General features: G+C 41.6%; 2 protein-coding genes across 2 annotated transcripts; both read left to right on the top strand.

Moving 5' to 3' along the window:
* Nucleotides 1-906: 906 nt before the first annotated feature.
* On the top strand, nt 907-18288 carry trpa1b (transient receptor potential cation channel, subfamily A, member 1b; the record flags this gene model as incomplete). The annotated part of the gene is made up of 27 exons (XM_079181323.1): nt 907-1002; nt 1449-1611; nt 1829-2004; nt 2971-3078; nt 3269-3380; nt 3941-4086; nt 4822-4958; nt 6010-6058; nt 7512-7611; nt 7711-7811; nt 8308-8483; nt 9651-9815; nt 10065-10179; nt 10346-10512; nt 11065-11158; nt 11294-11353; nt 11453-11545; nt 13143-13213; nt 13373-13529; nt 13678-13767; nt 15006-15175; nt 15273-15402; nt 16148-16330; nt 16473-16541; nt 16992-17093; nt 17195-17313; nt 17663-18288. The coding sequence occupies 27 exons, from the start codon at nt 907-909 to the stop codon at nt 17874-17876; spliced, it is 3363 nt and encodes a 1120-aa protein (XP_079037449.1). The 3' UTR covers nt 17877-18288.
* A 2589-nt stretch (nt 18289-20877) lies between these two features.
* msc (musculin (activated B-cell factor-1)) lies at nt 20878-21558 on the top strand (the record flags this gene model as incomplete). The annotated part of the gene is made up of 2 exons (XM_079181056.1): nt 20878-21300; nt 21475-21558. 2 exons carry the CDS (start codon nt 20878-20880, stop codon nt 21556-21558), a joined length of 507 nt encoding a protein of 168 aa, XP_079037182.1.
* Between the last annotated feature and the right edge of the window lie 1759 nt (nt 21559-23317).

The following is a 23317-nucleotide window of genomic DNA, read 5'->3' as shown; positions in this document are numbered from 1 at the left end:
GACGAATCTATTACTAATCTGCAGAGCTGCCTGAGGAGAATTTAATTAAACTGATCACCATGGTGACCGCAGCGGACACGGAGTTAATTATTGATCCCTCATCTGGAGAGCGTCATTCCGCTCCACCATAAAAGGAGCCAGCAAAGGAGCAGGCCCTGTTACAGTAGAACCTCCATCCAGGTGAACTGACCCCGTGCGGTATTACTTAAATGTGTTGCTGTCAACAACAGAGATGTCCCGTGAATCAAGTGTGCGATGGAAACAAAACATAATCACCACGAAATGACTTCTATCCACCTGGGGTAAAGCTGCTGTTTTGAGATGAGAAACAACTCCCATCAGTCACACTGTACACCAAAGGAATGCTGCTGCATAAGGTCGAGGGGATTTCCAATGAGAATTCTCCATAGTAATTTGCCCACCAAAAAATGTCATTCGTTGTTTGGCCTTTATGTTGACTGAGGGCCTCGTACGATACAGTTACAAGGTCTCTCTCAATCCCGCTTGCCCAGGATCACCCAAGGACACCTGGGACTGACTCAAACAAGCTGCCCCCCAGCTGCGAAGAACATAATTGCTTTTTTCAACAGAAGGGCTTTAACCTCTAAACACTCAGTGGATCCGAATGTCCTTCCGGGTAAACACAAAGTCATCTGTGCCCATATCCCTCACGGCGAGAGGAGCCAATGGCTTAAGGCGTTATCTGCCCTCTCGGTCACATAACACTCCGTGTTCCTCTAGCTTGTAAAGCAGGTTTTATGTACTCGGTTTTTTAAACGGCAGTGGATTTGTTTTCTGTTGCATGCATACAGATATGTGCATCCGTGTGTGTGTGTGTGTGTTGTTATGTCTAGACACGTGTCATTGCGGTCCCCCTTCATGTCTCCACTGAGTGTCAGTTGAGTGATGAACTTCGGCAGGGAGGTGGCCCGACAGACCAGTTGTTACACATATGTGATAGATGATGAAGATCCAGCCCTGGCGAGACTAAATGTATTCAAGGTGAGGCAATCACCAAATTGTATGAATTTCTTCATTTTCTCCAGAAGAAACCATTTTTAAGTTGTCAGTTATCTCCTCTACAAGCATTTATAATATGAGGAGTGTTTATGTAACCTCATCAGTAATCCCAACCCTGTGTAACCTCAAAGAAAGAAGTCATTGTAAAGAGCTGAATAGAGACCGAATGACAACTCAACTGTTGTGTGACAATGTGAGTTGCAGTGCTCAAACTTACCAGAAAACTTAACACATACACATATTAGTTGCATTACTGCAGCAGTAACAAGACACTCACCGCTGTTAATGCCTTTTAGCATCAATAACATGAATCCTCGCCATCCTGTAATCTGTGGTGAAATCAGACACAGACTAATGGAAAAGTGGATTACAGGCTCTTCTCTTGTCATCACACATACTATTGTATTACATCCTACGTCGCTGTGTAGCTGGCTGAGAAGGGTGACCTGGCTCCCCTGGAGGACCTGGTGAGGAAGAGCCCAGAGGTCCTAAGTGAGAAAGATGAATGTGGGGCTAGTCCCCTTCATCACGCCGCAGCAGGAGACTGCGTCAACCTCATCCAATTCATCACCACTGTCAAAGACTCACAGGGTAAGCATGCCTCCATCATCTATCATAAGTTGCTCTCCATCAAAGGTGAAATATGTTTATCGTGTACATAGTATATAAAGCAGTATGTTTGATAATTACATTACAAAGTACTGTGTCTAAGTTGACTGTATCTACATGCAGCCTTATGTCTTTACATGTGTGTGTGTATGTATGTGTGTGTGTGTGGGGGGGGATGTATTTGCATGTGCTCTCCCAGACCTGAACAGCTGTGATGAGCAAGGCAATGTGCCGCTACACTGGGCAGTGGAGAAAAACATGGCAGGGAGCTGCCGGGCTCTTCTGGACCTGGGGGCCGACCCCAACATCCTCAACACGGCCCTCCAGTCCCCTCTGCACCTGGCTGTCTGCCTCGGACACAACGACCTGGTGGAGGTGAGAAGGCCCGGCTGAAGATATTGCACTTGGGGATTTTGTGCGTAACAATAAACCCAGTGCAAAAGTAATAAAGATATAAAAACAAAGAACACACATAATAGAATATGAAGAAATATTAGAATATGGAGAAAGGAAATAATCTTTTGTTTTTAAAGAATACAGTTGTGCAGAAATGTGCAAAACCGGTTGAAGTAAAAGTTCACAGTAGAGTTGGAGGGAGGGAATGGCATTTCTTTAGACATAATGAATAACACTGGAGAGGACCTAAAATATGATTCACCACCCCTTCACGCTCAAATTATTTCCATACAGTCCCTAATGGAGTCGACTGAATTACTCATGTAAACTAAGCTTTAGTTGCTCTGATAGACACAGTATGCCAACAGAAAGTACATTTGTTTCATCATCAAGACTTAATAACAGCAACAGCATGTTCACCCTGCTGCTGTCTGTCAAGCCATACAGGAGTATCTGCTGCTGTACCTCCAGACTACAGAGCAGCTTCTTTCCTCAGGCAGCAAGACTCCTCAACTCCACCTTATCCTCTACACTCCAACACATTTTTTTAAAATCTTTTTTGTTTATTTCTCACATAAAGGGACTACACCCGCATTTTGTTGTACAACCCTGTGTCTTACAATGACAATAAAAAAACCTTGATAATAAAAATATGGTAGGTTTAACAAAGGATAGTAGACAATCATCCCATCACATCTTCTAAAGCTCAAGAATGTGTTACTTAAAGCAACACTGGACTCTAAAGTCAACGGTTTATGTATTTTTGACAAAACCTGACTGAACCGTCTACTTGGAAAGACATTGTCCCGTCATCCCCATCTGGCTGCTGTCGACAAACTGACACAGTTGCGGTATTTTGGAGGATAAACGATGCAGGCTTATGGAGAGTTGAGGACAGAAACAGGGTGGAGCTCACTCTTAAATGTTTACCTCTGCCCCCTGCAGCTGCTGCTGTCCTACAGTGCTACAGATTGCAATCTTGAGGGAGACCTTGGGAACACCCCATTGATTCTTGCCTGCTCCCTCGATAACTTTGAGGCTCTCAACATATTGGTATGTACAAGAGTGATGCATTCAGACTCATGTCTTCCTGCATGACCCGGCCAAGAATAACTTTCCATCCGCACAGAACAGATTATGTAGCTGTCCGTTATGCTGACTGCCAGCCCTCTGCAGCTTTGCCTCTGATGAAGAAATGTCTCTTGTTTGTCTTCCTCTCCATCCATTCTCCTCTCTGTCAAAGATAAAGAATGGCAGAGCGCGGCTCTGCAAACAGAACAAGCTCGGCCATTTCCCTGTGCACGCGGCTGCCTTCGCAGGTGCAAAGAAAGCCATAGAACTGATCCTGAAGGCTGGTATGACAAAAAAGGTTGATCTATCATCAAAAAATGTAAAAGTGCTGATAATAAGGAAAAGGTTTTTTACAAGGCCAAACACCACATTAAACAGAGATAAGAAGAGAGTTCACCTCAGCCCCTGGAGGCATTGAGAAGAATGAGCTACTTTGTACAGAGGCGAGATGCCACAGTGTGTTTATTCGCAGTGGGAGGTCTGTTTGGCAAATCTTATGTTGTTGGAGAAAGATTTAGTAAAGAGCACAAAATATTTATGACATTGTGATTGCTCAGCAAGGGAATTCATGTTTGGGAATTTACACTCACGGCACAACATGAATAGAAACCATTACTTACAACCTCCTTGTAGCTAAAAATGACGAAGAACCTAAAGATTAAAGTCAAAGACGGAAGGTATAAAATAGAGGCAGTGTAATTGAAATTCCCTTGAAAGCTTGTCAGTGATAAAAACAAATAAGCTTATACCAACAAGCATGAACTAAGAAACCTTCGCCGTGAGCCTTTTATGTATTCAGTGCATCATTCACAATAAAGCGGTTGATACAATTCTCTTCTGGCAGGAGAGAAGGTCGGCCACCACGTTGAATCTCACGTCAACTATTTAGACAAGTCCAAGAGCAGTCCCCTCCATCTGGCTGTACGTGGTGGGAATATCGAGACCATCCGTTTCTGCATTTCTGTTGGGGCCAAAGTTGACCAGCAACAGGTAGGGACATCAACAACAACAAACGTGTAAATCTCTACGCTGCATAAATCTGTTGTTTTCATTAACCTTTGCTTATCACCACTGTTTTGTTTTTTTACAACTCTGCATCGCATGGTCATAAACATGTAAAAACCTGCAGATTACAAATATTGCTTTCCATCTGTCCGTTGAAAGCTTTGCCAGACTTTCATTGTGTTGTAATCCAGCTCTCATTTGGCTACACCTGTGAAGCATTTCCCTGGCGAAGGATCGCTGCATTGTCAGATCATGTCCGTCGTAACATGCCCATCTGGGAGTGATCGTTATATCTGGCTCCGGGGTAGTGGCCAGAGCTACAGCAGGAATAGGGAGTACAGTAATAGCTTCGGTTGGCTAAATTGATACAAATTACCTCCACTTACATTTTGGGGTCTGAGTGGATCACTGGCCTCCTCTTGCCAGTCCTGGTTATCTCATTAAAGGCTTGTGTTACAGCCACCAGTGTTCAGCCAGTAAGCCTGGGAGATAATTTCCTCATGTAAAACTGAGGAAGTGTACAATATGTATGTGAGTAAGTACACGCATGCATGCTAATTCCTGTGTGTGTTTCTGTATCTTCTGCTCTGTCTGACTTCGTGTGTCACGGTGTCTCTCCATAGAGCGAACGTAATTCTGTTTGCTGAGCTTCTGAATATTCATCATATTTATTCATATTTCATCGCTCATAATGAAAACCGTGTCTGATACTATGTGCAGAATGACAGGTCCACGCCGCTTCATTTGGCCTGCACCCAGGGGGCTACTGAGGTAGTCAAACTGATGTTGTCCTCCTTTAACCAAGTGGAAGACGTCATCAACTTAACTGACGGGGCGGGTCAGACCCCTCTACACAGGTGGGCTTACACTCGTTGGCCTTTTGAACGTTTGACTTTATATTAATTATGTTGGTGATGTTCTTTAGCTGGTCTTTAGTGTTGACTTAAAGTATAGTTCGACATGTACTATGCTTATTTGTTTTGTTGTCGATACGAGGGGTTGTTATGTGTGGGACTGTTTATTGTACGGTTGCAGTGACTGTCTAGAGACATTATTGTATATATTGCCGGGCACCCAATATAAATTCCAGTGAGTTAATTTGGCACATAATCCCCCGTAAAACCCCAAATTGACACTTACACTTTTGTTTTTTTTGTGTAGATTAAACATACAAGATATAACGTGTCAATTAGTGAGCTTTAGAGGTGATGGTATAGATTATGTTACCTTTGGACAGAGCCAGGCTAGTTGTTTCCCCCTATTTCCAGTCTTTCTGCTAAGCTGAGCTCATCAGATGCTGGCTGAGCTGTGTTCATAAATACGTTGTATAGTTAAAATGTGTTAATTTGCATCTTTTCAATTAAACTATTCATAGATGAGCCCCTATGTACACTACTGTGTTTATGCAGATGTGTAATATCTGTGGTTACTATCTCAACTGCTTAGTCATGCTGTGTACAGATCAATCCAACTGCATATTATCTACGCGATAACACTGAGACAAAAAAGAGAAACACAGATATGAAACTCCTGGGTATGGCTGACCGACTAATGAGCTTTAATTTGGGACGATAACAATAACATGAATACATAATAAAGATTTGCTTCCAACATTGATTTTGATCTAAAAAGCTATTTGTGTTGGCGCAGACAGCAACGTAGCAGAGTAAAGTCCAATACAAGGACAAGGGGAGCACACTATATATACAGTATACTGTATAAATATCACCCGAATACCAGGTATTAGTTTTTTAAGTTCTTCATCTAAGTGAGCCATTGCAGTCCAAGTTATATCATGCTCTGACAGGGCAGAATTAGATTGAGATTGTCCTCCGGCAGTATTGTTAAAACCGTGACTGAAATCCATGTGATGTGTGGCTGGTTTACAACAACTGTTTACTTTTCCAGGGCTACAATATTTGACCACACAGAGCTGGCTGAGTACCTCATTTCTTTGGTAAATAAGGCACACACAAACACACACGAGAACACACCCAACAGCTGTTATGCACAGGACACTCCCAACATCAATATCAGGGACTGTGTTATTAATCTCCTGCCATAAAGACAGCAAAACTGCATTTTGTTTCCACCTGTGCGGAGGGCTGTCTTCATTGCTCCTTAGATTACATGTAGTGATTGGGTCATTGTGCCATTATACTAAATTTGCAATTTCAAACACACATCTTGACTTAGTACATTTTGAAGGTGCTACCTGTTGCTTTTAGACCATCTGTCACCATCTGCTGCTCTTCATAGACCGTTTTAAAAGAACTGTGTTGCCAGGAAAAAGGGGTCCAAGTTTATCTCCTGTCAACTGGTTCTGGAAGCAAACACTGGCTACAACAGGAAATACAAATTGTCCACACTAAGTGTGTTTACTTTTGAAATCTTGAAATGGTCAGCAGAGGTTGACGCCACTTGGCACCGCACACCAGCTAATTGCTTTGAGATGGTGGCTTGTTTGGTTTTAATATGTTGGAAAGACTAACAAATCAAGCGACGACAGCGATAACGCTTAGCTTCTTTGATGAAGATTTTTTTTTTTTTTTTATTGTTGTTGATTTGAAAGTTATATCATATTTTAATTTCTTTTGAAAATACAATGTTTCTTCTTGCCTCATCCCCTGTCTGGTCTGAAACCAGGATGTATTGATATTCGTTTTTTAAGCTCAAGTAATTTAGAGTTTGTTAAACCGTAGTGGCTGTTGCTATGCCTATCAAGCTTTGATCAGCTCTAGCTAGCAGACTAATAAAGCTAATGTTAGCTGCTTGAGTCGCCTGAATGCCCCGTCTCTGCATGACTTTCCAACAAACTTCAACTCGTTTTGAAATGAGAATCTTGGGGTTTCTTGCCGAAATCTGTAACTCAACTGATAACGCTAGCTTATGATACGCTCCTTTGCTTCGGTAGTAGCACTGTGGGGGTAAGATGGTAAGTCTAACTTACTTTAGGGCAGACAAACACACTGTTTAATCAATTCTTGACAGTTTTGCTCTTGTATTTTTCCCATGCCGAGTTTGAAACTCTTCAAAATCAATATCTAAAATGTATCTAATGTCCATTCCATTTAACTACCCATAAACATGTGCATGTGCCACACTTCACATCTCATGTTACACATCTTATCTGAGATTATGAGAAATTAAGGGAGCTTTATTTGTTAATTAAGTAAAATAGCGCCTTCCTCCTGGTTTGCAGAGTAAAACGATGCACAAGCATGCAAACCCCACTCTGGTTGAACAAACACGTGAAATGCAGCATATAATTTAATATAGATGCTGCTTATTTTCCCATGGCCTAATTTGTTACGAGACTTCGATCTCATTTGTAATTTCAGCAATGTGTGCTAAATTGAATGTGGTAATTAATGAGGGAATTATAAGGTTTTAGTACATTCTCTTCTTAGGGCGCGGACCCTAACAGCATGGATTGTAAAGGTAACTCTCCCTTGCTGCTGGCGACGAGCTGTGGAGCATGGAGAACTGTGGCTCTGCTACTGTCAAACGGTGAGCCATTCTGTGCTTCACCACCAGCGCTAATCATATCATTTGTGAAATGCCTGATGATGCAGGCGCACTCACGTGCTGTATGTTTATGTCTTTTAGGGGCAAATGTCAACGTGAAAGACATATGCGGTTGTAACTTCCTTCACCTGGCCATTCTCCAGCCCAAGGGTCTGAAAAACCTCCCACAAGAAGTACTGCAGGTCAGTTAATGAAGCCTGCTTGTGACTCATCTAATGCACGGCATGCTGCTTGGACAAAGATGTCATTAAGGCTGGAATTTGATTACTATAATGCCCTTAATCGATTTGCCTTGAGCCTGCATTCAAGGCTGGCTGATGAAGTTCATTATACTCTCACTAAGCCACATAATCCTTTAAAACATTGTAAGCTTTACCTAAAGCTACAATGATGCTTTCAAAATGAGCCTCAGAGGAGGGCTGATATATTTACACTTGATAGTTGTTTACAGAAGGTGTATGAATGGGATCTCTCTGCATCTGTGTTCTAATAGTATCACACTTAATTATTATTCATACGATTCCAGTATACGTGTGTGTGTGTGTGTGTGACCCTTTACGAAGCATGACTGCCGCAGCGTGCTAAAGTATTCTGTGTTAATGCTTTGTCTAATACACATATTGTTATACATTATAATGTATGAATATATAAATGTGTTTATAATGTGTCCAACTTTAGCTTGGCAGTGTGAAGGCGCTGCTGAGCTGTGAGGATAATGAGGGCTGCACCCCTCTCCACTACGCTTGCAGACTGGGCATCCATGAGTCAGTGAAGAACATGCTGGGCCTCTCGGGGCAGGTCGGCCTCGCTTGCAAGTCGAAGGACAAGAAGTCCGTCCTGCACTTTGCTGCTCAGTGAGTTCGATTGGTCCCCGAGGGCATGACTTCCCATACCATTAAACTGAACTAAACTGATTTGACCTGATTTTCACTCAAAGTTGCTCCAAGTTTGCCAATTTGCTCAAAGAAGTGCCAGAAATGTCGCTGCAGCTGACATTGACCAGTGTGGGATGGATGTGGTGCACGTACTATGTTCCTTTTATATTGTGTCTATGGTGTTGATTTAAAGCTACAGCATTCAATTTGCAGAAAAAACTGCGCTCTCTGGAGCAATTATTTTCTACACAACACATTTTATTATGCTTTATTATTAGGAAGGAAAGGTAGCTGGACATCTTCGTTGTCTTAAACATTCCAGTAGTTCCTCTGTACCAAGTGTTATGTATTAATCAATGATACCACAACAGTATGAAACATTAATCAAAAATGGATCTTAAGAGGACTTTGACCTACGATCTTCCTCATCTTCCTGTAATTGAACAACAGCAGTCCGATGAAAAATGAACAACGTGCCGACATTTAAAACTGTCTCCTCACTGCTCAGTCGTTTTAATCTTGTTAGCGATGTATGTGCTCAAAAGCCTTCCGATTATTAATTGCATAGTTCATACTCAGGGATCATAAAGGAGCTGTCACAAGAATAGATTTCAATTAGAGAGGCACGTATGAAGAAATGTACGATGTAACTGATAGTGTGAAACGAGTGGACATTCCACAATATTGTTATAGATTTTTCTATCATGTGCACCTATTTCATTAGAGCTACAGAGGACAAATAAAGGCCGTGCTATGATATCATACTTTACCTCTTGTAGACACCTCATTCGCTTTCCGTGACGGCCCCACTGCACCGACACTGCTGACCTTCTTAAAAGGTTCGGAGACAAAGAGAGATCATTGCAATATGTCACTTCTGTTTATGCCCTCTTGCTATTTGCAGCATCCCTTAGTCATTAACACTTACCTAACTCACTTTTACCTATAATTTAACTACGGGTTCATGCCCTGTAACAGACATCTTAAGTGTCTTTGAGCAAGATAGTCACGCTCGCCAAGATGAACTGTGCTGTAACTGCCCCGGACCTCTGGCTTTGCTGTGCTGTGGGCCTTGCACAAAAAGCATTTTTATTTCAGAGATCAACAGATCTCCACTGCTTCTCCTCATCCCTCTTTTCTTCTAAGGTACGGGCGCATCCATACATGCCAGCGATTACTGGAGACCATGGCGGACTCTCGTCTGCTAAATGAAGGTGACGAGCGGGGCCTGACACCGCTCCATTTGGCTTCAAAGGAGGGGCACACCAAGGTGGTAGAGTTTCTGCTGCACAAAGGAGCTCTCTTTCACAGGTACACTCATGTGCTTGTAGAGGAAAACATGCACAAACATAAAAAAAAAGTACATATTCTCTACATGCAAAAGCACGGGGTATTATAATTTTGGAGGTCAAAAGTCCAGCAACACTTGTAGTACCAAGAGCAAGACGGTTGTCAGTGATTTTGTTGCTGGTGCTTTGACCTCTACACACTTTGTATCTACTCCACCGTCCTTAGAAGTGAAGCAGTGCCAGAAATCCCTACTCTGCTTCTTGTTTACAGTGATTACAAGGGCTGGACCTGTCTGCACCACGCTGCATCTGCAGGATACACGCACACTATGGAAATTGTCCTGTCAGCCAATCTCAAGTTACTGGATAAAATAGATGAGGATGGGGTATGAATTACTACAATTTCAAAAGGTTTATCATTGTCCAAATCCGTAGTTTATTTCCCTCTATTTTTGCAAATCGTAAATAGTTAGATATTTGATAGTACAGTCAGACATCAGTGTTCAATGATAAATGCAGAGTACTCTCTCCTGTTATGTACCTATGTACCAGAACACTGCAATCCACATCGCAGCAAGAGAGGGACATGTGGCTGCAGTCAGGCTCCTGCTGTCTCACGGAGCAGAGATCACCATCAACAAGAATGACATTTCGTTCCTCCATGAAGCTCTGCAAAATGGGAGAAAAGATGTGGTCAATGCTGTAATTGACAGTGACAGGTATGTTATGAATACAAAAAGCTCTTAAATAACGTAATCGGCTCAGCTTAAAAGAATTAAAAGGTGTATTTATGTGCTTCTTTTGTCATTCAACTCTGGATGTATAGTGTGGATTTCTGTTTGCAACAACTACCACTTGGTAACACCAAAGTCCATATTTTTTCTAAGCAGGTTGTAGTGACTTTGAAGCTGCAGTTAGTAACTTTTATGAAAAACTGTCACTGTATCTTGACAGACGTATATAAGACAGATAATCTGTAAAATGCAGGTTCTTCTGCCGTTTTTCTAACAAAGTTTCAATCACTGCTCATCAATCACGATCAAACTGTTAAACACACTGATCGATTAGGAATCTAGATTCTGTTACTCTATTGCCTTTTTTGTTTTTAGAAACATATTTCAGTGAAGGCAACTGCAGTGTGGTCAGTGCCTGGTTTTGACTCAACTGTTTTCAACAAGGAGGCCGAGTCACAAACATGGCCATTTTACAGCTAAGCAGTTTACAAAAAAAAAAAAAAGCTTTCTGATTCATTTGTGTTTTTCCACTTCCAGATCAGTTGAGGCTTTGCTGGCGTTCAAACAGGGCTCTACCCAACATGGAAGTCCCATACTAGACATGATTGAGTTACTGCCTGAGACCACCAAGGTTTGCCACTGGCGAAGAAAAGAAAGAAATCCTCATAACTTGTCTCTTTCTGCAGTTTGTATTGGTTCTAGTTGAGCATTTTTGTAAGAACGTGTAAAACGGTGTGTCACTGTGTTTTTCTACTTTCTTCAATAGCACCTATTGGACCGCTGTGTGAGGGTATCTGAGGATGATCACAACAGTCCTGACTATCATGTAACACACCTACACACAATAACAAAACACCACTACAGTCTATGTTGTATGAAGCATATGCTAGGCAAAACAAATTAATCAATTCTTTATATGTTTTAGATTGAATACAGTTTCAGGTGGCTCCAAGCTCCCCTTGGTGTAGTGAAGTCAGATTACAAGGCCTTCAACATTCAGCCACTCGCTGCACTCAACGTAAGCAACTTTTATTTTTTGTCATAAATAATTTTGGTACAGCAGAATGCAAATAATCTACTCCCCCCCAAGACTGATAAGAAGTAAAGTTCAATTGTAGTCACGCATCGCCCTTTAATGAGGCTCTGTATTCACCGGCTCACATTTTGCACATCGAGGCTCATACTAGGGTCAGCTAGCTCGTCCATAAGGGACAGTGGTGTCAGGTTTTCTCAGATTTGAATTTCTCTGGCTAAAGAGCACACATGCGGGTGCATAAGAGAGGCATAAGGGTGGCAGGATGATTTAAGTCAACTGCTCATGGGTCAGTCATTCTCCAAGACCCCTACGAGGGTCCAGGTGGGAATAGACTGAGGTCAGGTTGCTGCTTTCCTCCTCTTAACGCTACCATAAGTTGGGTATACATGTATGGACAAACTTCTAAATGTGGTACTTAGTAGTCAAGACATCTTATCTTGCATTGCTATCATAGACTGGATTTGCTATTGACTGTTAGCAGTTGATGTATCAGGGGACGGCTCATGGGCGGGGCCATGTCAACTCATAATTTACTGATCGCCATGTGTGACAGGTGATTTTGTTTTCTAAAGAGGCAAAGCTGTAAGCAATGAACCTACCTCAAGCTCCAAAGTGCTTAGCGGGATGTCAATTCATATTTTGATATGGTTATGGGTTTCGCAGATGGACCTAAACACACACACACAGACTCAAGAGTAGAAGATTATTGAAAAGATGTATTGAAAAGATGTAAGCAGAGGGCGGCAAACAATGGGGGAGACCAGTGAGGGAATGGTGTGGCTTGCTGGAGGTGGCTGGTGGGAAAGCTGGTTGAAAGCAGGCAACAAGGTTGTCAGGCAGGCTGAAGAAGACGGTCCTGGAGCACAAGAGAACAAGTTCACACAAGGAAGCCTAGATTATCAAGAAAGAGCCTGAGGCGTTTACTACTGTAGCTGACTGAACGATCTTGAGACGAGTGGATGAGGAACCAGGTTAGATGAACTGCAGTGTGATGAGCTTGATTGAAGGCAGGTGTTTGTAATCAGTCGGTAACGGTGAGGGAGCAGGTGAGGGAGTGCCACGCCCGCTCACACAGACACAGACAGCAGCTGCCCTTACAAACTACTGGCTGTTGCATGCAGTATGCATTCAATTGGGACATACTACTTGGTCATAACATTGCACCTTGAATTTTGACCCTCTTGTTCATGTACCGTGGGTCCTCTTGCTATTTTTGGTCAGAAATTGTGGGTCAGAATAGCCAAGAAAAGCATGCCGGTTTGCCTACTGCAAAATGCAACCACTTAGCACACATTATGCAATCTTTGTCAGATAGTGATTTACACAACAACCATCACTTGTTCTTTTAATACACAGTCGCATTGTATTGTTGGGTTTATTACCAAACCAATGAACAATCTCATATATATATATATCCAAATGTTAGACACACTTTCTACCAGCTGACGTCACCCTACATCCTGCCTGTGATTCAATAAGATTCACATACCTTTAAATCGCTTATGCTCTAGCCGTCAGGCTGTTCTTCCCCGCTTGTAAAAAATGTGCCATTTACGGCAAGCTGTTACTCTTTCTGCAGGCGATGGTGCAGTACAACCGCATTGAACTCCTCAACCACCCTGTCTGCAAAAAGTACCTCGCAATGAAGTGGTGAGTCTGCACGAGGGACATTTCTCATTCTGATATGTTGCAACTTTACAGACGACATCAAAAACAAAAAAAATCTTCCGAATGCACCAAATGTAAATGCATTATTCACTTTGAATGTTTTTCTTCTAGTGTTAAAACCGTCTTTGTTTTAATCCACAGGTCTGCATATGGGAGCGTGGCTCATGTGATTAACATGTTCATGTACCTGTTAGGCCTGCTGCCCCTCACTCACCTGATAGTGACTCTGAGGCCCTCTATGAACATCACTGACACGGGCGATCACCGTATCACCATGGTGGAAGTATCTTTCTCTGAGGTACTATTGACAATTGATAATCTTAATATTAAAGAAGTTGAAGCTCTGTCTTTGCATATGTGTAATTTATGTTGCAAATGCATCAACCTTTGCCACGATGATTCAATCTTTCTAGATAAAGTAAATCTCAATAACCTTCATTTCACAGCAAAGTCTGTTGTTGTCCTGCTGTATGGTACTGGTATTGGTCATGAACGTCTACTCCATGATGAAGGAATTGGTGCAGATATCACAACAGGTAATGTTACGCAAGTGTCGTCACCTCACATGAAACGTGCGCTCATAAATCTGTTCGGCACCAGGTCTGTGTGGACACATTAGTAATCAGGTGTGATGGATGAGCGGGGGTCACTGACTCACCGCTGTCAGGATGTCACCTCCACACTTTACTATCCTCATTTCGATCATAACTACCAGAAACACTTTCACATCAGATGTTTAGGGATATAAAATGTCGTTTGCATGATCGTTTGAAGAGACCAACATAGATGCATTTTTATGACAAAAATGCATGCTATGTTTTAGGGTTTTATACAATGACGTCAAATGGCTCCTATGGGGACTAACATCATCACTCATTAATACAATCAGGCTTATTAAATCTACAAGAGTCTCAGCTTTCCAGTCATACCCAATTTATGCAATTTGTTATAGGAGTACTTAGGGAACTCTTGAAGACAGTATTGTCCTCACAAGGTTAATTAAAGGCCCAGTGTGTAAGATTTAATGACATCTAGTGGAGATTTACAGATTGCAACCAACTAAATAGCCCTCTGCGTGTTGGAGAACTACGATGGCCTTCAGGACCGTTATCTTTAGGATTTTAGTACATCTAGTGGCTACTCTTGTCAATACTCTGCTCTTCTACATGACTAAATCATTGTTTTTAAAAACTTTAAGAAAAAAAAAAATTTCAAAACAGGATTAGAATTTATATTTAAATGATATCTCAATATTGTTTATAAAGCAGTTATGTTAACAAAAACAAAGTCTCTATATACAATCATTAATATCTCACTGGAAACAAATGTAAAATGTTATTCAAATGAATAACATTTCTGAGTGAAGTTTATGAAGAACACAGATATCCGTTAGTATCAGTCATTCCTCCTGTCGCACTAGATGCTTTGTACAAAAACAAAGCAGCAGATCATGCCTGCTGTGCTTGTGTAAACATAGCAGCGGTGCCGGACTGATTTAGGTTTCACTTTGGTTTACGTGTTGATGCTTTTTGCACAGATGTATTGATAAAATATTGGCTTTTTACTCGCAAATATTCGCACGTACAGTAATAGTAGTTGCTGTCAACTCGAGTATTCTTTCCTTCACCTGGTTCGCTTCACCACAGCGGCCTCTCTGCTCGCGCTTTGTGTGTGTTTGTGTATATGTGTAATGAAATGTTTTCAAAAATCTGCAAGGTCTGTCTAATTAGTTGTGTTTTTTGGTGATTTTTTTTTCTTTTCTTGTCACGAAAAGCGCTGGAATTACTTCAAGGATTATTCCAACCAGAGTGACTGGCTTTCTGCAGTCCTCAGTCTTTGGTTCATAATTCCCACCATCCTCAATGTCGATAGTTCTTTACACTGGCAAGCAGGGTCCATGGCAGTTTTAAGCTCCTGGATTGGATTTCTTCTTTATCTCCAGAGGTACTGTTCACTCTGACTTAATAGCGCCACTTTAACATAATGTCTTTTTTTATGATATGTGGAGGCCACTAACTCTTGCAATCTCCTGTTTCTCCAGGTTTGAGGGCATTGGCATCTATGTTGTGATGTTTTGGGAGATCATGAGGACCCTGGTCCGTATTGTGACGCTGTTCTTGTTCCTGGTGTTAGCATTTAGTTTGGCGTTCCATGCTCTGATGCTAAACCAGGTAGGAGAAGAAAAGCAATAATCAAAATTTCTGAAGACTAAAAGTTTCTTTTTCTGTTACTTCTTTGTACCCCAGCTCTGCTTCATGCTTTGAACCTGAGTGCAAGCGATTGGTTAACTCTCATAACAATTAATACAGAAGGCTTTATCGTCTTGAAGTGCACTATGCAAAGCTAAGCTAACTGGCTGCTGGCCTTCATATTCACGGTACACACATGAGAATGGTATCAATCTTGCAAATAAACATATTCCCCAAAATGTTAAACTATTCCTTTAAACCGATGTTGGCATTAGAAAACATGGCCACAAAATCGTTCTTTGTGGATCATGAACATTAAAAAGCAAATATTAAGAGTAATTAGGACAGTAGATGACAAAGTGTCTCGGCCTGGACCACAGAGTTTCAGAGACTGACCAAAGGTCTAAATAGACAACTGATAACACCATCTTCAGGCCTCACTGTAATGGGTTAAACACATTTGTTAGACATGTTTTGTCCCCAGCACATCACTCTGTAATGTACAGCTTGTGTGTGACATGCTCTTGATATTACGTGTTGCATTTTACTCTACTCTGTGTATGATCGCTTACAATCCTTCCCACTGACGTTGAACAGAAGGGAGACATGAATCAATATCCAGCTAATGCATGATTTACAATGAATTATTTTACACCTCTTTTAAAAAAGGCTCTACAGCATTTAGCTGTGATAGATAAAGCTGGTATTCTTTTTTTTTTACCTGTAGAAAGAGTTTGAAACCCTGCCGCTCTCTGTGATGCAAACCTTTGTGATGATGGTCGGGGAGCTGAACTACCAAAGTAACTTCCTGGACGCTTATCTGAATCATGAACTTCCTTTTGGCTTCTTGACTTACTTCGTTTTTGTGCAATTTGTTCTGCTCATGCCAATACTGCTGGTGAACCTGATGGTAAGTATGCTCTGACAGCCCGTTGTGACCATGTTCATTGACTCCTTACAGTTATCTACCTCTCACAAAAAAGCTGATAGTTGCTACTTTTAAATTGCGTAACAAGTTATATGGTTCTTATTAGTTTTTGGTTATGTTGTAGATCGGTCTGGCTGTTGGAGACATTGCTGAAGTACAAAGAAATGCAGCCCTAAAAAGAATCGGCATGCAGGTAAATATTGAAATAGCTGATCTGTTCCTCGAATTATATATATATATTTTTTTTTATGTATGTTGCATTTTCAAAACATCAAAGTTATCTTTTATCCTGTTGTTGTATTTTGTCCTTGAGGCCTTTTTAGAAGTAAACTTTTTAACTTAGACACGTAAAATAAGATACATTCATAGACTGTATATAAGAAGTGGACGTAATCACCGTGATGTCAGCTGGTTTGTGAGTAACAAAACCCGAATATAGCTTTATAATTTCTTCTATTTCTACACCATCACAGCCTGTATAGGCAAGAAAAGTGACTATTTTGACAGATGTACTTAAGAGTATAAGTAATGATATTTGTTTAGCCAAGAATGTATAACCTTTAGGTCGAACAGAGCTAGTCAATAAGAGGTTTTTCTTCAAAATTGCACTTCTGGCTAAAAATATCTGAATTTCTGACCCCAGATTGAGCTGCACACCACTCTGGAAGACAAGCTGCCTTATTGGTTCATGAAACGAGTTGACAAAGACTCCCTTATCGTCTACCCTAATCGCAGCTGCTCCAAGGTATGCTCAATACTTGCCCAAATCAGATACTGTACAACATATTGATTGGTCTTTGTAACTAATGTCAGATTCCTTTCTTACACTTTTACACCTGTTAACAGAACTATATTAAGCAGTTACTCATAGGTGATGAGGAGAAAATTGATGTCTGGAATCGACTGCAGGTCAAATCAAAGAGCTGCTCTGTGATGGAGAATGAGCTCAGGAAGCAGAAAAGCAGGTAAAGCCCTCAAAGAATCACATGAGAGTCAGATTTCTATTACCTGGAATCATAAACTGTATTCACCACTGAGACGATGGAAATGTAACGCATACATTAAACTACCAATAGGAATGCAACAATTATAATATATTCATAGGGTATGTCAAACAATTTTTGATTGATGAGCGACCCCTAGTGGTTACATGGAAATAAATACAGTTACCAGGTCACAGAAAGATGTAATTCACTGTATAACTTTCTACGCTAAGCACAAGGAGCCACTCAACACTATTGCCTGATTATTCGTCCCTTCGAGTTTAAATGAAGACTGTCTCTAAGTCACATCTCTGATGTATTTGGTCCTCAGGACGAAGGAGATGTCAAGCATGATGGAGAAGCAACACAACCTCCTGAAGCTCATCATCCAGAAGATGGAGATCACCTCAGAGGCCGACGAGTACGACGGCCCCGTTAACGTCAGGGGCAACATGTGGCCGAGCTTGAGCCAGGCTAAGCAAAGAGGACACGGCACGTCTCGCTGGGTCCCACTGATGAAGGCCATCGAGACCAAAAAAAGCTGAAGAGTATGGGACATTTAAAACGTCTTATCATAGCAACAACTATAGCCTTTTGAGTTATTTATCACAACATTTTAAAAGTATAGGTATAAAGGGTATAATTATGTGACTACTTAACTATTGTAGCAGTTAATTGAATGAAGTGCTTTAAAGTTGAGTTGCCTTAACTATTGTGTGATTTGACACTGAACAGTTTTGGCATGGTATTGTTGTAGATGTTATTATTGTAGTCTGAAACAGTAAGTTTCGCTCGTGACCCACCGATGAACAAATGTATTAAGTCCTTCCGTGGTGTGTTTACAGTGTTGCCATATTTCTGTTATGCACAAAGTGTGGCTGTTTTTGAGAATGCTGTAATGTGGCTTTATGTACAAGGAATGTTAAACGTAGCTCAGTAAAAGTTATTACTTTAAAAGTAAAATGGCTAATATGAATTGTGAATTATGAACATTTTTGAGACAGAGAAAGCTGCAATAAGAGCAGAGGGCCTTTCAACAAGGATTTATATTCGTAAAGGTGTTTCCTTAGTGTAGGACATGGCAGGGCATGTTTTATTAATGCACAACACAATAATAGAAAGAAAACGTCACAATGGTTTATGGATCATTGCCTCTGATTCGTGCACTGCCTTCTTGTCACACTCACACACACACACACACACACACACACACACACACACACACACACACACACACACTGCAGCTTTAGGCCTGGATTTAGTGGCGATCATGGGAATCATAGCAGGTTGGGAGAGAAACAGAGGGAGGCCTCTGACATCATGAGCTTGCACCTGTCCCTCTGCTCCTCCAGCTCAGGGCCCCGATGGAGGTCACAACCCCTGAGAGTCTTTGCTGATGGACAAATGTTGGTTCCCCTTTCAAGTCAAGTTTTAAGTCATATTTATTACTGTTAGCCCTGAATTTAATTATTCCCAGGGCAAACACTATAACCATGTAACCATCAATTACACTGATGTTTGGGACAAGGTTTTCTGCTTTTACTTGAGCAACTACATCTACAGAATGGCTAATGAGCACAATTGTTTTATCTCAACCTGCTCCACGCTGATAGTGAACGAAGCACCAGCTTGAGATATGTGTCACATAGCCAACACCTTTTTCAGTTATATATATATATATATATATATATATATATTAAAAAAAAGATGACAGCTTGTAAATGAGAAGTAAATCCAACAGCAGATTCCCTTCGCTTGTACTTTCAATTTGCCTGAAGCTCTGACCGTCTCAGCAGCACAAGAGGAACTTAGTATCTCGGTCTCTTGACACAACCAAGGATAAGCTAAGTTTCCCTCCAAGGCCCAGCTGATGTAAGGTCTTCTTGTGAAAACCTTTATGGAATTGTGGGACGCACGGGAATGTGTCCTGGGATTAGGGAGCATTCTTGGTCTGTGAAAGAGGGAAATTTGAGCAGTGGAACACCGCAGAACACTTCAAAATCACATTGACTTTGCATTTTGACACTTAAAAATGTAGATAGAACATCCTTACAAACAAGTATAACAAGTTTTGAAAAGACTTAATGTATTAGTAGTTTAATAAAGGGGGATTGGAGCCATGCGTGATGGAAATATTTTTTCCACACCAGTTTTGGAACACTACAGCGTTCAGTACAGTAGTTTTTGTCCTGCAGTTAGGTAATTCTTGGCAGAGTCTTGCTATTGTCAAATGAGTAATAGTTTACATTGACCTGGGATTTTCTGGAAATAGCTAATAGAGTAAAGGGGGGCTCCTGTAAATCCTGTATGGACACAGAACTTTCCATTTATTGAGAGGAATCCTGCTCCCACATCTCCTATCATCTTTATCTTTACTCCAAAGATGGACGTGCATTTTTTTTAACATAGTGTATAATGTTTTCACTGTATTTTTTTTTCAAATCCCAAAGATACAACAGATAACATGCCTGAAGGGTAGAGTTGAGTACAAAAAAAAGATACTTCTTTCTTAGAAACCCATCATGCAGTATCTTTGTGAAAACATTTTTGCAATCTTGTCGCTTCAGAGGCCTAAAGCAATCTCAGTCTTCTCTTTCCCCCCACTGTTATAGCGCCGATCATAATCCACACGGTCCGATCTCAGATGATGCTCTTGCTCTCAGAAAAGTTTGGGGGACATAAAAAAAAAGGCAGAAATAGCCAAGTGAAAAATGTTTGGGATACTATGGGTATGAAGATGGTGCCTCCTCGCCTCTGCCACACCCACGTCATGCCAACGCTCCAGATGTCATGGGAACCGATAACAGCTGGTGCTGGTGCACGCAGGCTGCGTGTGAAAGGTTGCCCCAGCTGCAGAAACCCAATCCCTCTGTGAAACCAGCAAAGGATTAGACACTTTTGATAAGGTCCTCAAGACATTTCTATTACCAAAACACATCTGTGGGACCGACACAAGTTGGGGAACATTTAACTATATTTCTGCATTTTCAAATGTTGCAAAGGGTTGTGTGTATTATTATTATCAGGGCAAGTTGTGTCTTCCTGTATTAAAAGGTATTGGATGGATTATCTCTGTGTGGTGAAATTAATCCTCAGACATCCTCAGAGTCACTTTGCCATGTCATTCCATCTCCCATTTACCAATAATCAGCAATTCATTTACAGGGTTTGATGTTGTTATCAGGCTGCAGATGAGCCACTTGTGTCTTTATACATGAGGAGACAGAGTTGTGGTCTGACTGAGGTCATGGTGGCTTGGAGGAAAAGGGGAGGAGAAATGTTCAGAAAAAACTGTAGAGATGCCAAGTCCAGGACACTTAAATTAGAGGGGTAGCTAAGCAAGGAGGCATGTTTCAGTTTGAGAGAGATCTGCAAGTTTCAGACTTGACCTCAAGCAGTTGTAGCATTGTCAAGTCAGGACAGGGGGACCGAATGGGAATTTGAGTGGTGATATTTTTACTTCCAACCTCGTGTCGTTTACAAATATCTCATCAAGCTGACTTTTCCAGTCACCGCTGTCCCTAAAGTGTCACAGGTGGAGCGGCCATGTCCACCGGCTCCGCTGCAAGTGATGCCGAGGACTATGAGACATGCCACAGAAGGACTGACACCTCGCTGGAGAGGAGCGCGCGGAAGATTCCCTGCTATAATCCCAGCCGGTATTCAGATGAAGAGTTCGAAGACGACGGCGCGGAGGGGAGAAGCAAGCGCGAGCGCAAACTCTCCAGGGCGCAGCAGAAGGATGCGCGGCAGTCGCAGAGAAACGCGGCCAACACCAGGGAGAGGTCGCGCATGAGGGTGCTGAGCAAAGCGTTCTCCAGGCTGAAAACCACCCTGCCCTGGGTACCAGCGGACACCAAACTGTCCAAACTGGACACGCTTCGACTCGCCTCGAGCTACATCTCTCACCTGAGAAAGCTCCTGCAGGACGACCGATTCGAGAACAGCTTTGTGCACCCTGTCAACCTGGTATGGAGCTGTTGAGATGTTTTAAAGTGAACTATCTCGTTATGCATGATTTAAAAAAAAGATTACACTAACAAATGTAAAACGACTGTGTTAGTGTTTGAATTTTATAGAGAGCATCAATATGTTGGATGTGTTTCTTTACTGCTATAAACCTGTTGTCTTTTGCTTTGACAGACCTGGCCATTCATGATGACAGGCCGATCTGAGGACAGCCAAGGCATCTCACCCGCTGTGAGACTATGTGGAGCAACAGCATAGGACTTCCTCCTTCAAACACCAGCTCTGATTCTTACAGAGACCGCAGACAATTTGAAACCACTCTGTCCATCTTTGGAGAGCTGTCAGTGGCTCAATATCCCCCCTGGATGTCCTAAGCAATGGCTTTGAACTGAAATCCAACTCAAGCTTTCGTACACTGAGGACTTGTATTTCAGAGTGGCAGAACAATAAAGACTACAAGTTGTTTTCAGATGTAGTTTCTTGTGTGCATGACAATTAGTGTTATTGACTGGTCTTAGAATGCAAAATCACCTCACAACTCAATATGCTGTGTTACTTTGAGCTGAATTGCAAGAGTTGTGCCGCAGGATTCTTCTATATTCTATGTCTACAGTATTTATTGCATTTGTGATATGATTGTCCTTTTATATATTTGTATTTCAGATAAAAAATAAATACTTGTAATGGCTGTCTTCTGTCCTTGTGTTACATTAAATCAAACATCATACTTAGTCCGTCAGATATTTCGTTTTATTTATTTCCTCTATTGAAACAGAGCCCAGGTTGTCACGTGACTTAAAATGCACAGTAAGCAAATCCATGAATCTTGATGGTTTAAATAAAAAGTCTGCAGCAGATGGATCTAGAGGTGGTTGCAGCACACGCATAAGCTGTGAGTAAAAAAAGTCTGATATATATATATATATATATATATATATATGTGTCATTTATGCATGCAACCAAACGTGCATGTTGGAAAGGTTTTGATATATTTTTTTTAATCTGTGTGGTTTGGTTCCATTGTGCTATAATCAACTAATAAGACACTTAAACTCAAATAATCACAAAACAGTGAAGGTGATACTGAATTTTATTTTACTGATTTTGACATATCTTTTATTCATTTTTCATTTTTCTAGCTGAAAAATACATACCATTATGAGTGTTGAATGTGCACATCTCTTACATACTAATTTATGTAGTTTTTCTGTTTATTCTGATCAGATGTAACTACTGTACATTTGGACCACATCTCTTATCTGCCAGCAGGACTCCACATATCGTCTCATCAAACGGAATGCAGTTATTCGTATTTCAGTCAAAACAAAACAAAAAACTTCACAAAGCATTGGTCAAAAGTTCAGGGAGAAGCAGAAGTTCACGCACACATGCACAGCCAAACACACCCACACACACACTCACAAACATCCACAATTAGCAGACAGAGAATAATGGACAGTGATCTCTTGATCTACGAGTCCTTTAATTCAGTTAAACCCCAAAACGAGGTGAGTACAGATGGATAGAGATCCAGGCCCCCGGGGGGGTGGTGATGGCACAGACTGACAAAGTGCTTGAGATGAAGAAAGAGACGCAGAGAGTAGAGAGAGGAAGAGTTTTCATCAGGTCCGGGCAGAGTCGCAGCTGTTGCCGTGTTGGTGAGTTTCCCAGACCTCTGAACTGATCTCCTGGGAGAACGCAGCCACTTTGCTGGACCGGGACAGCTAATGAGCTGCCTTCTCACACTCGGTCTGCCTCCGTTCTCGCTCCATCCTCTCCACAATGTGGCACAGACTGCATTGAAAAGGAGGTGCCATTAATCAAAACGTGACATGTCAGCAAAAATGTTGACGTTTTGGGCTGGCCTGCGCTTATAGTCCACTGACCTCACTTCTCTGTGAGTGACGCTCTTTTATTTCACAAATCAAGCAACAGAAAGTGTGTGCCAGAAAATATTGCAACGCTGGCTGGAGCAACAAAGTCGGTGCTGCCGAGATGGAAACGTGTTGCTGCAGCA

This window comes from Pholis gunnellus (genome assembly GCF_910591455.1).
Source record: "Pholis gunnellus genome assembly, chromosome: 20".
NCBI classification, from domain to species: Eukaryota; Metazoa; Chordata; class Actinopteri; order Perciformes; family Pholidae; genus Pholis; species Pholis gunnellus.
The sequence above is the reverse complement of the archived record's forward strand: the minus strand, read 5'-3'. Positions and strand labels throughout refer to the sequence as shown.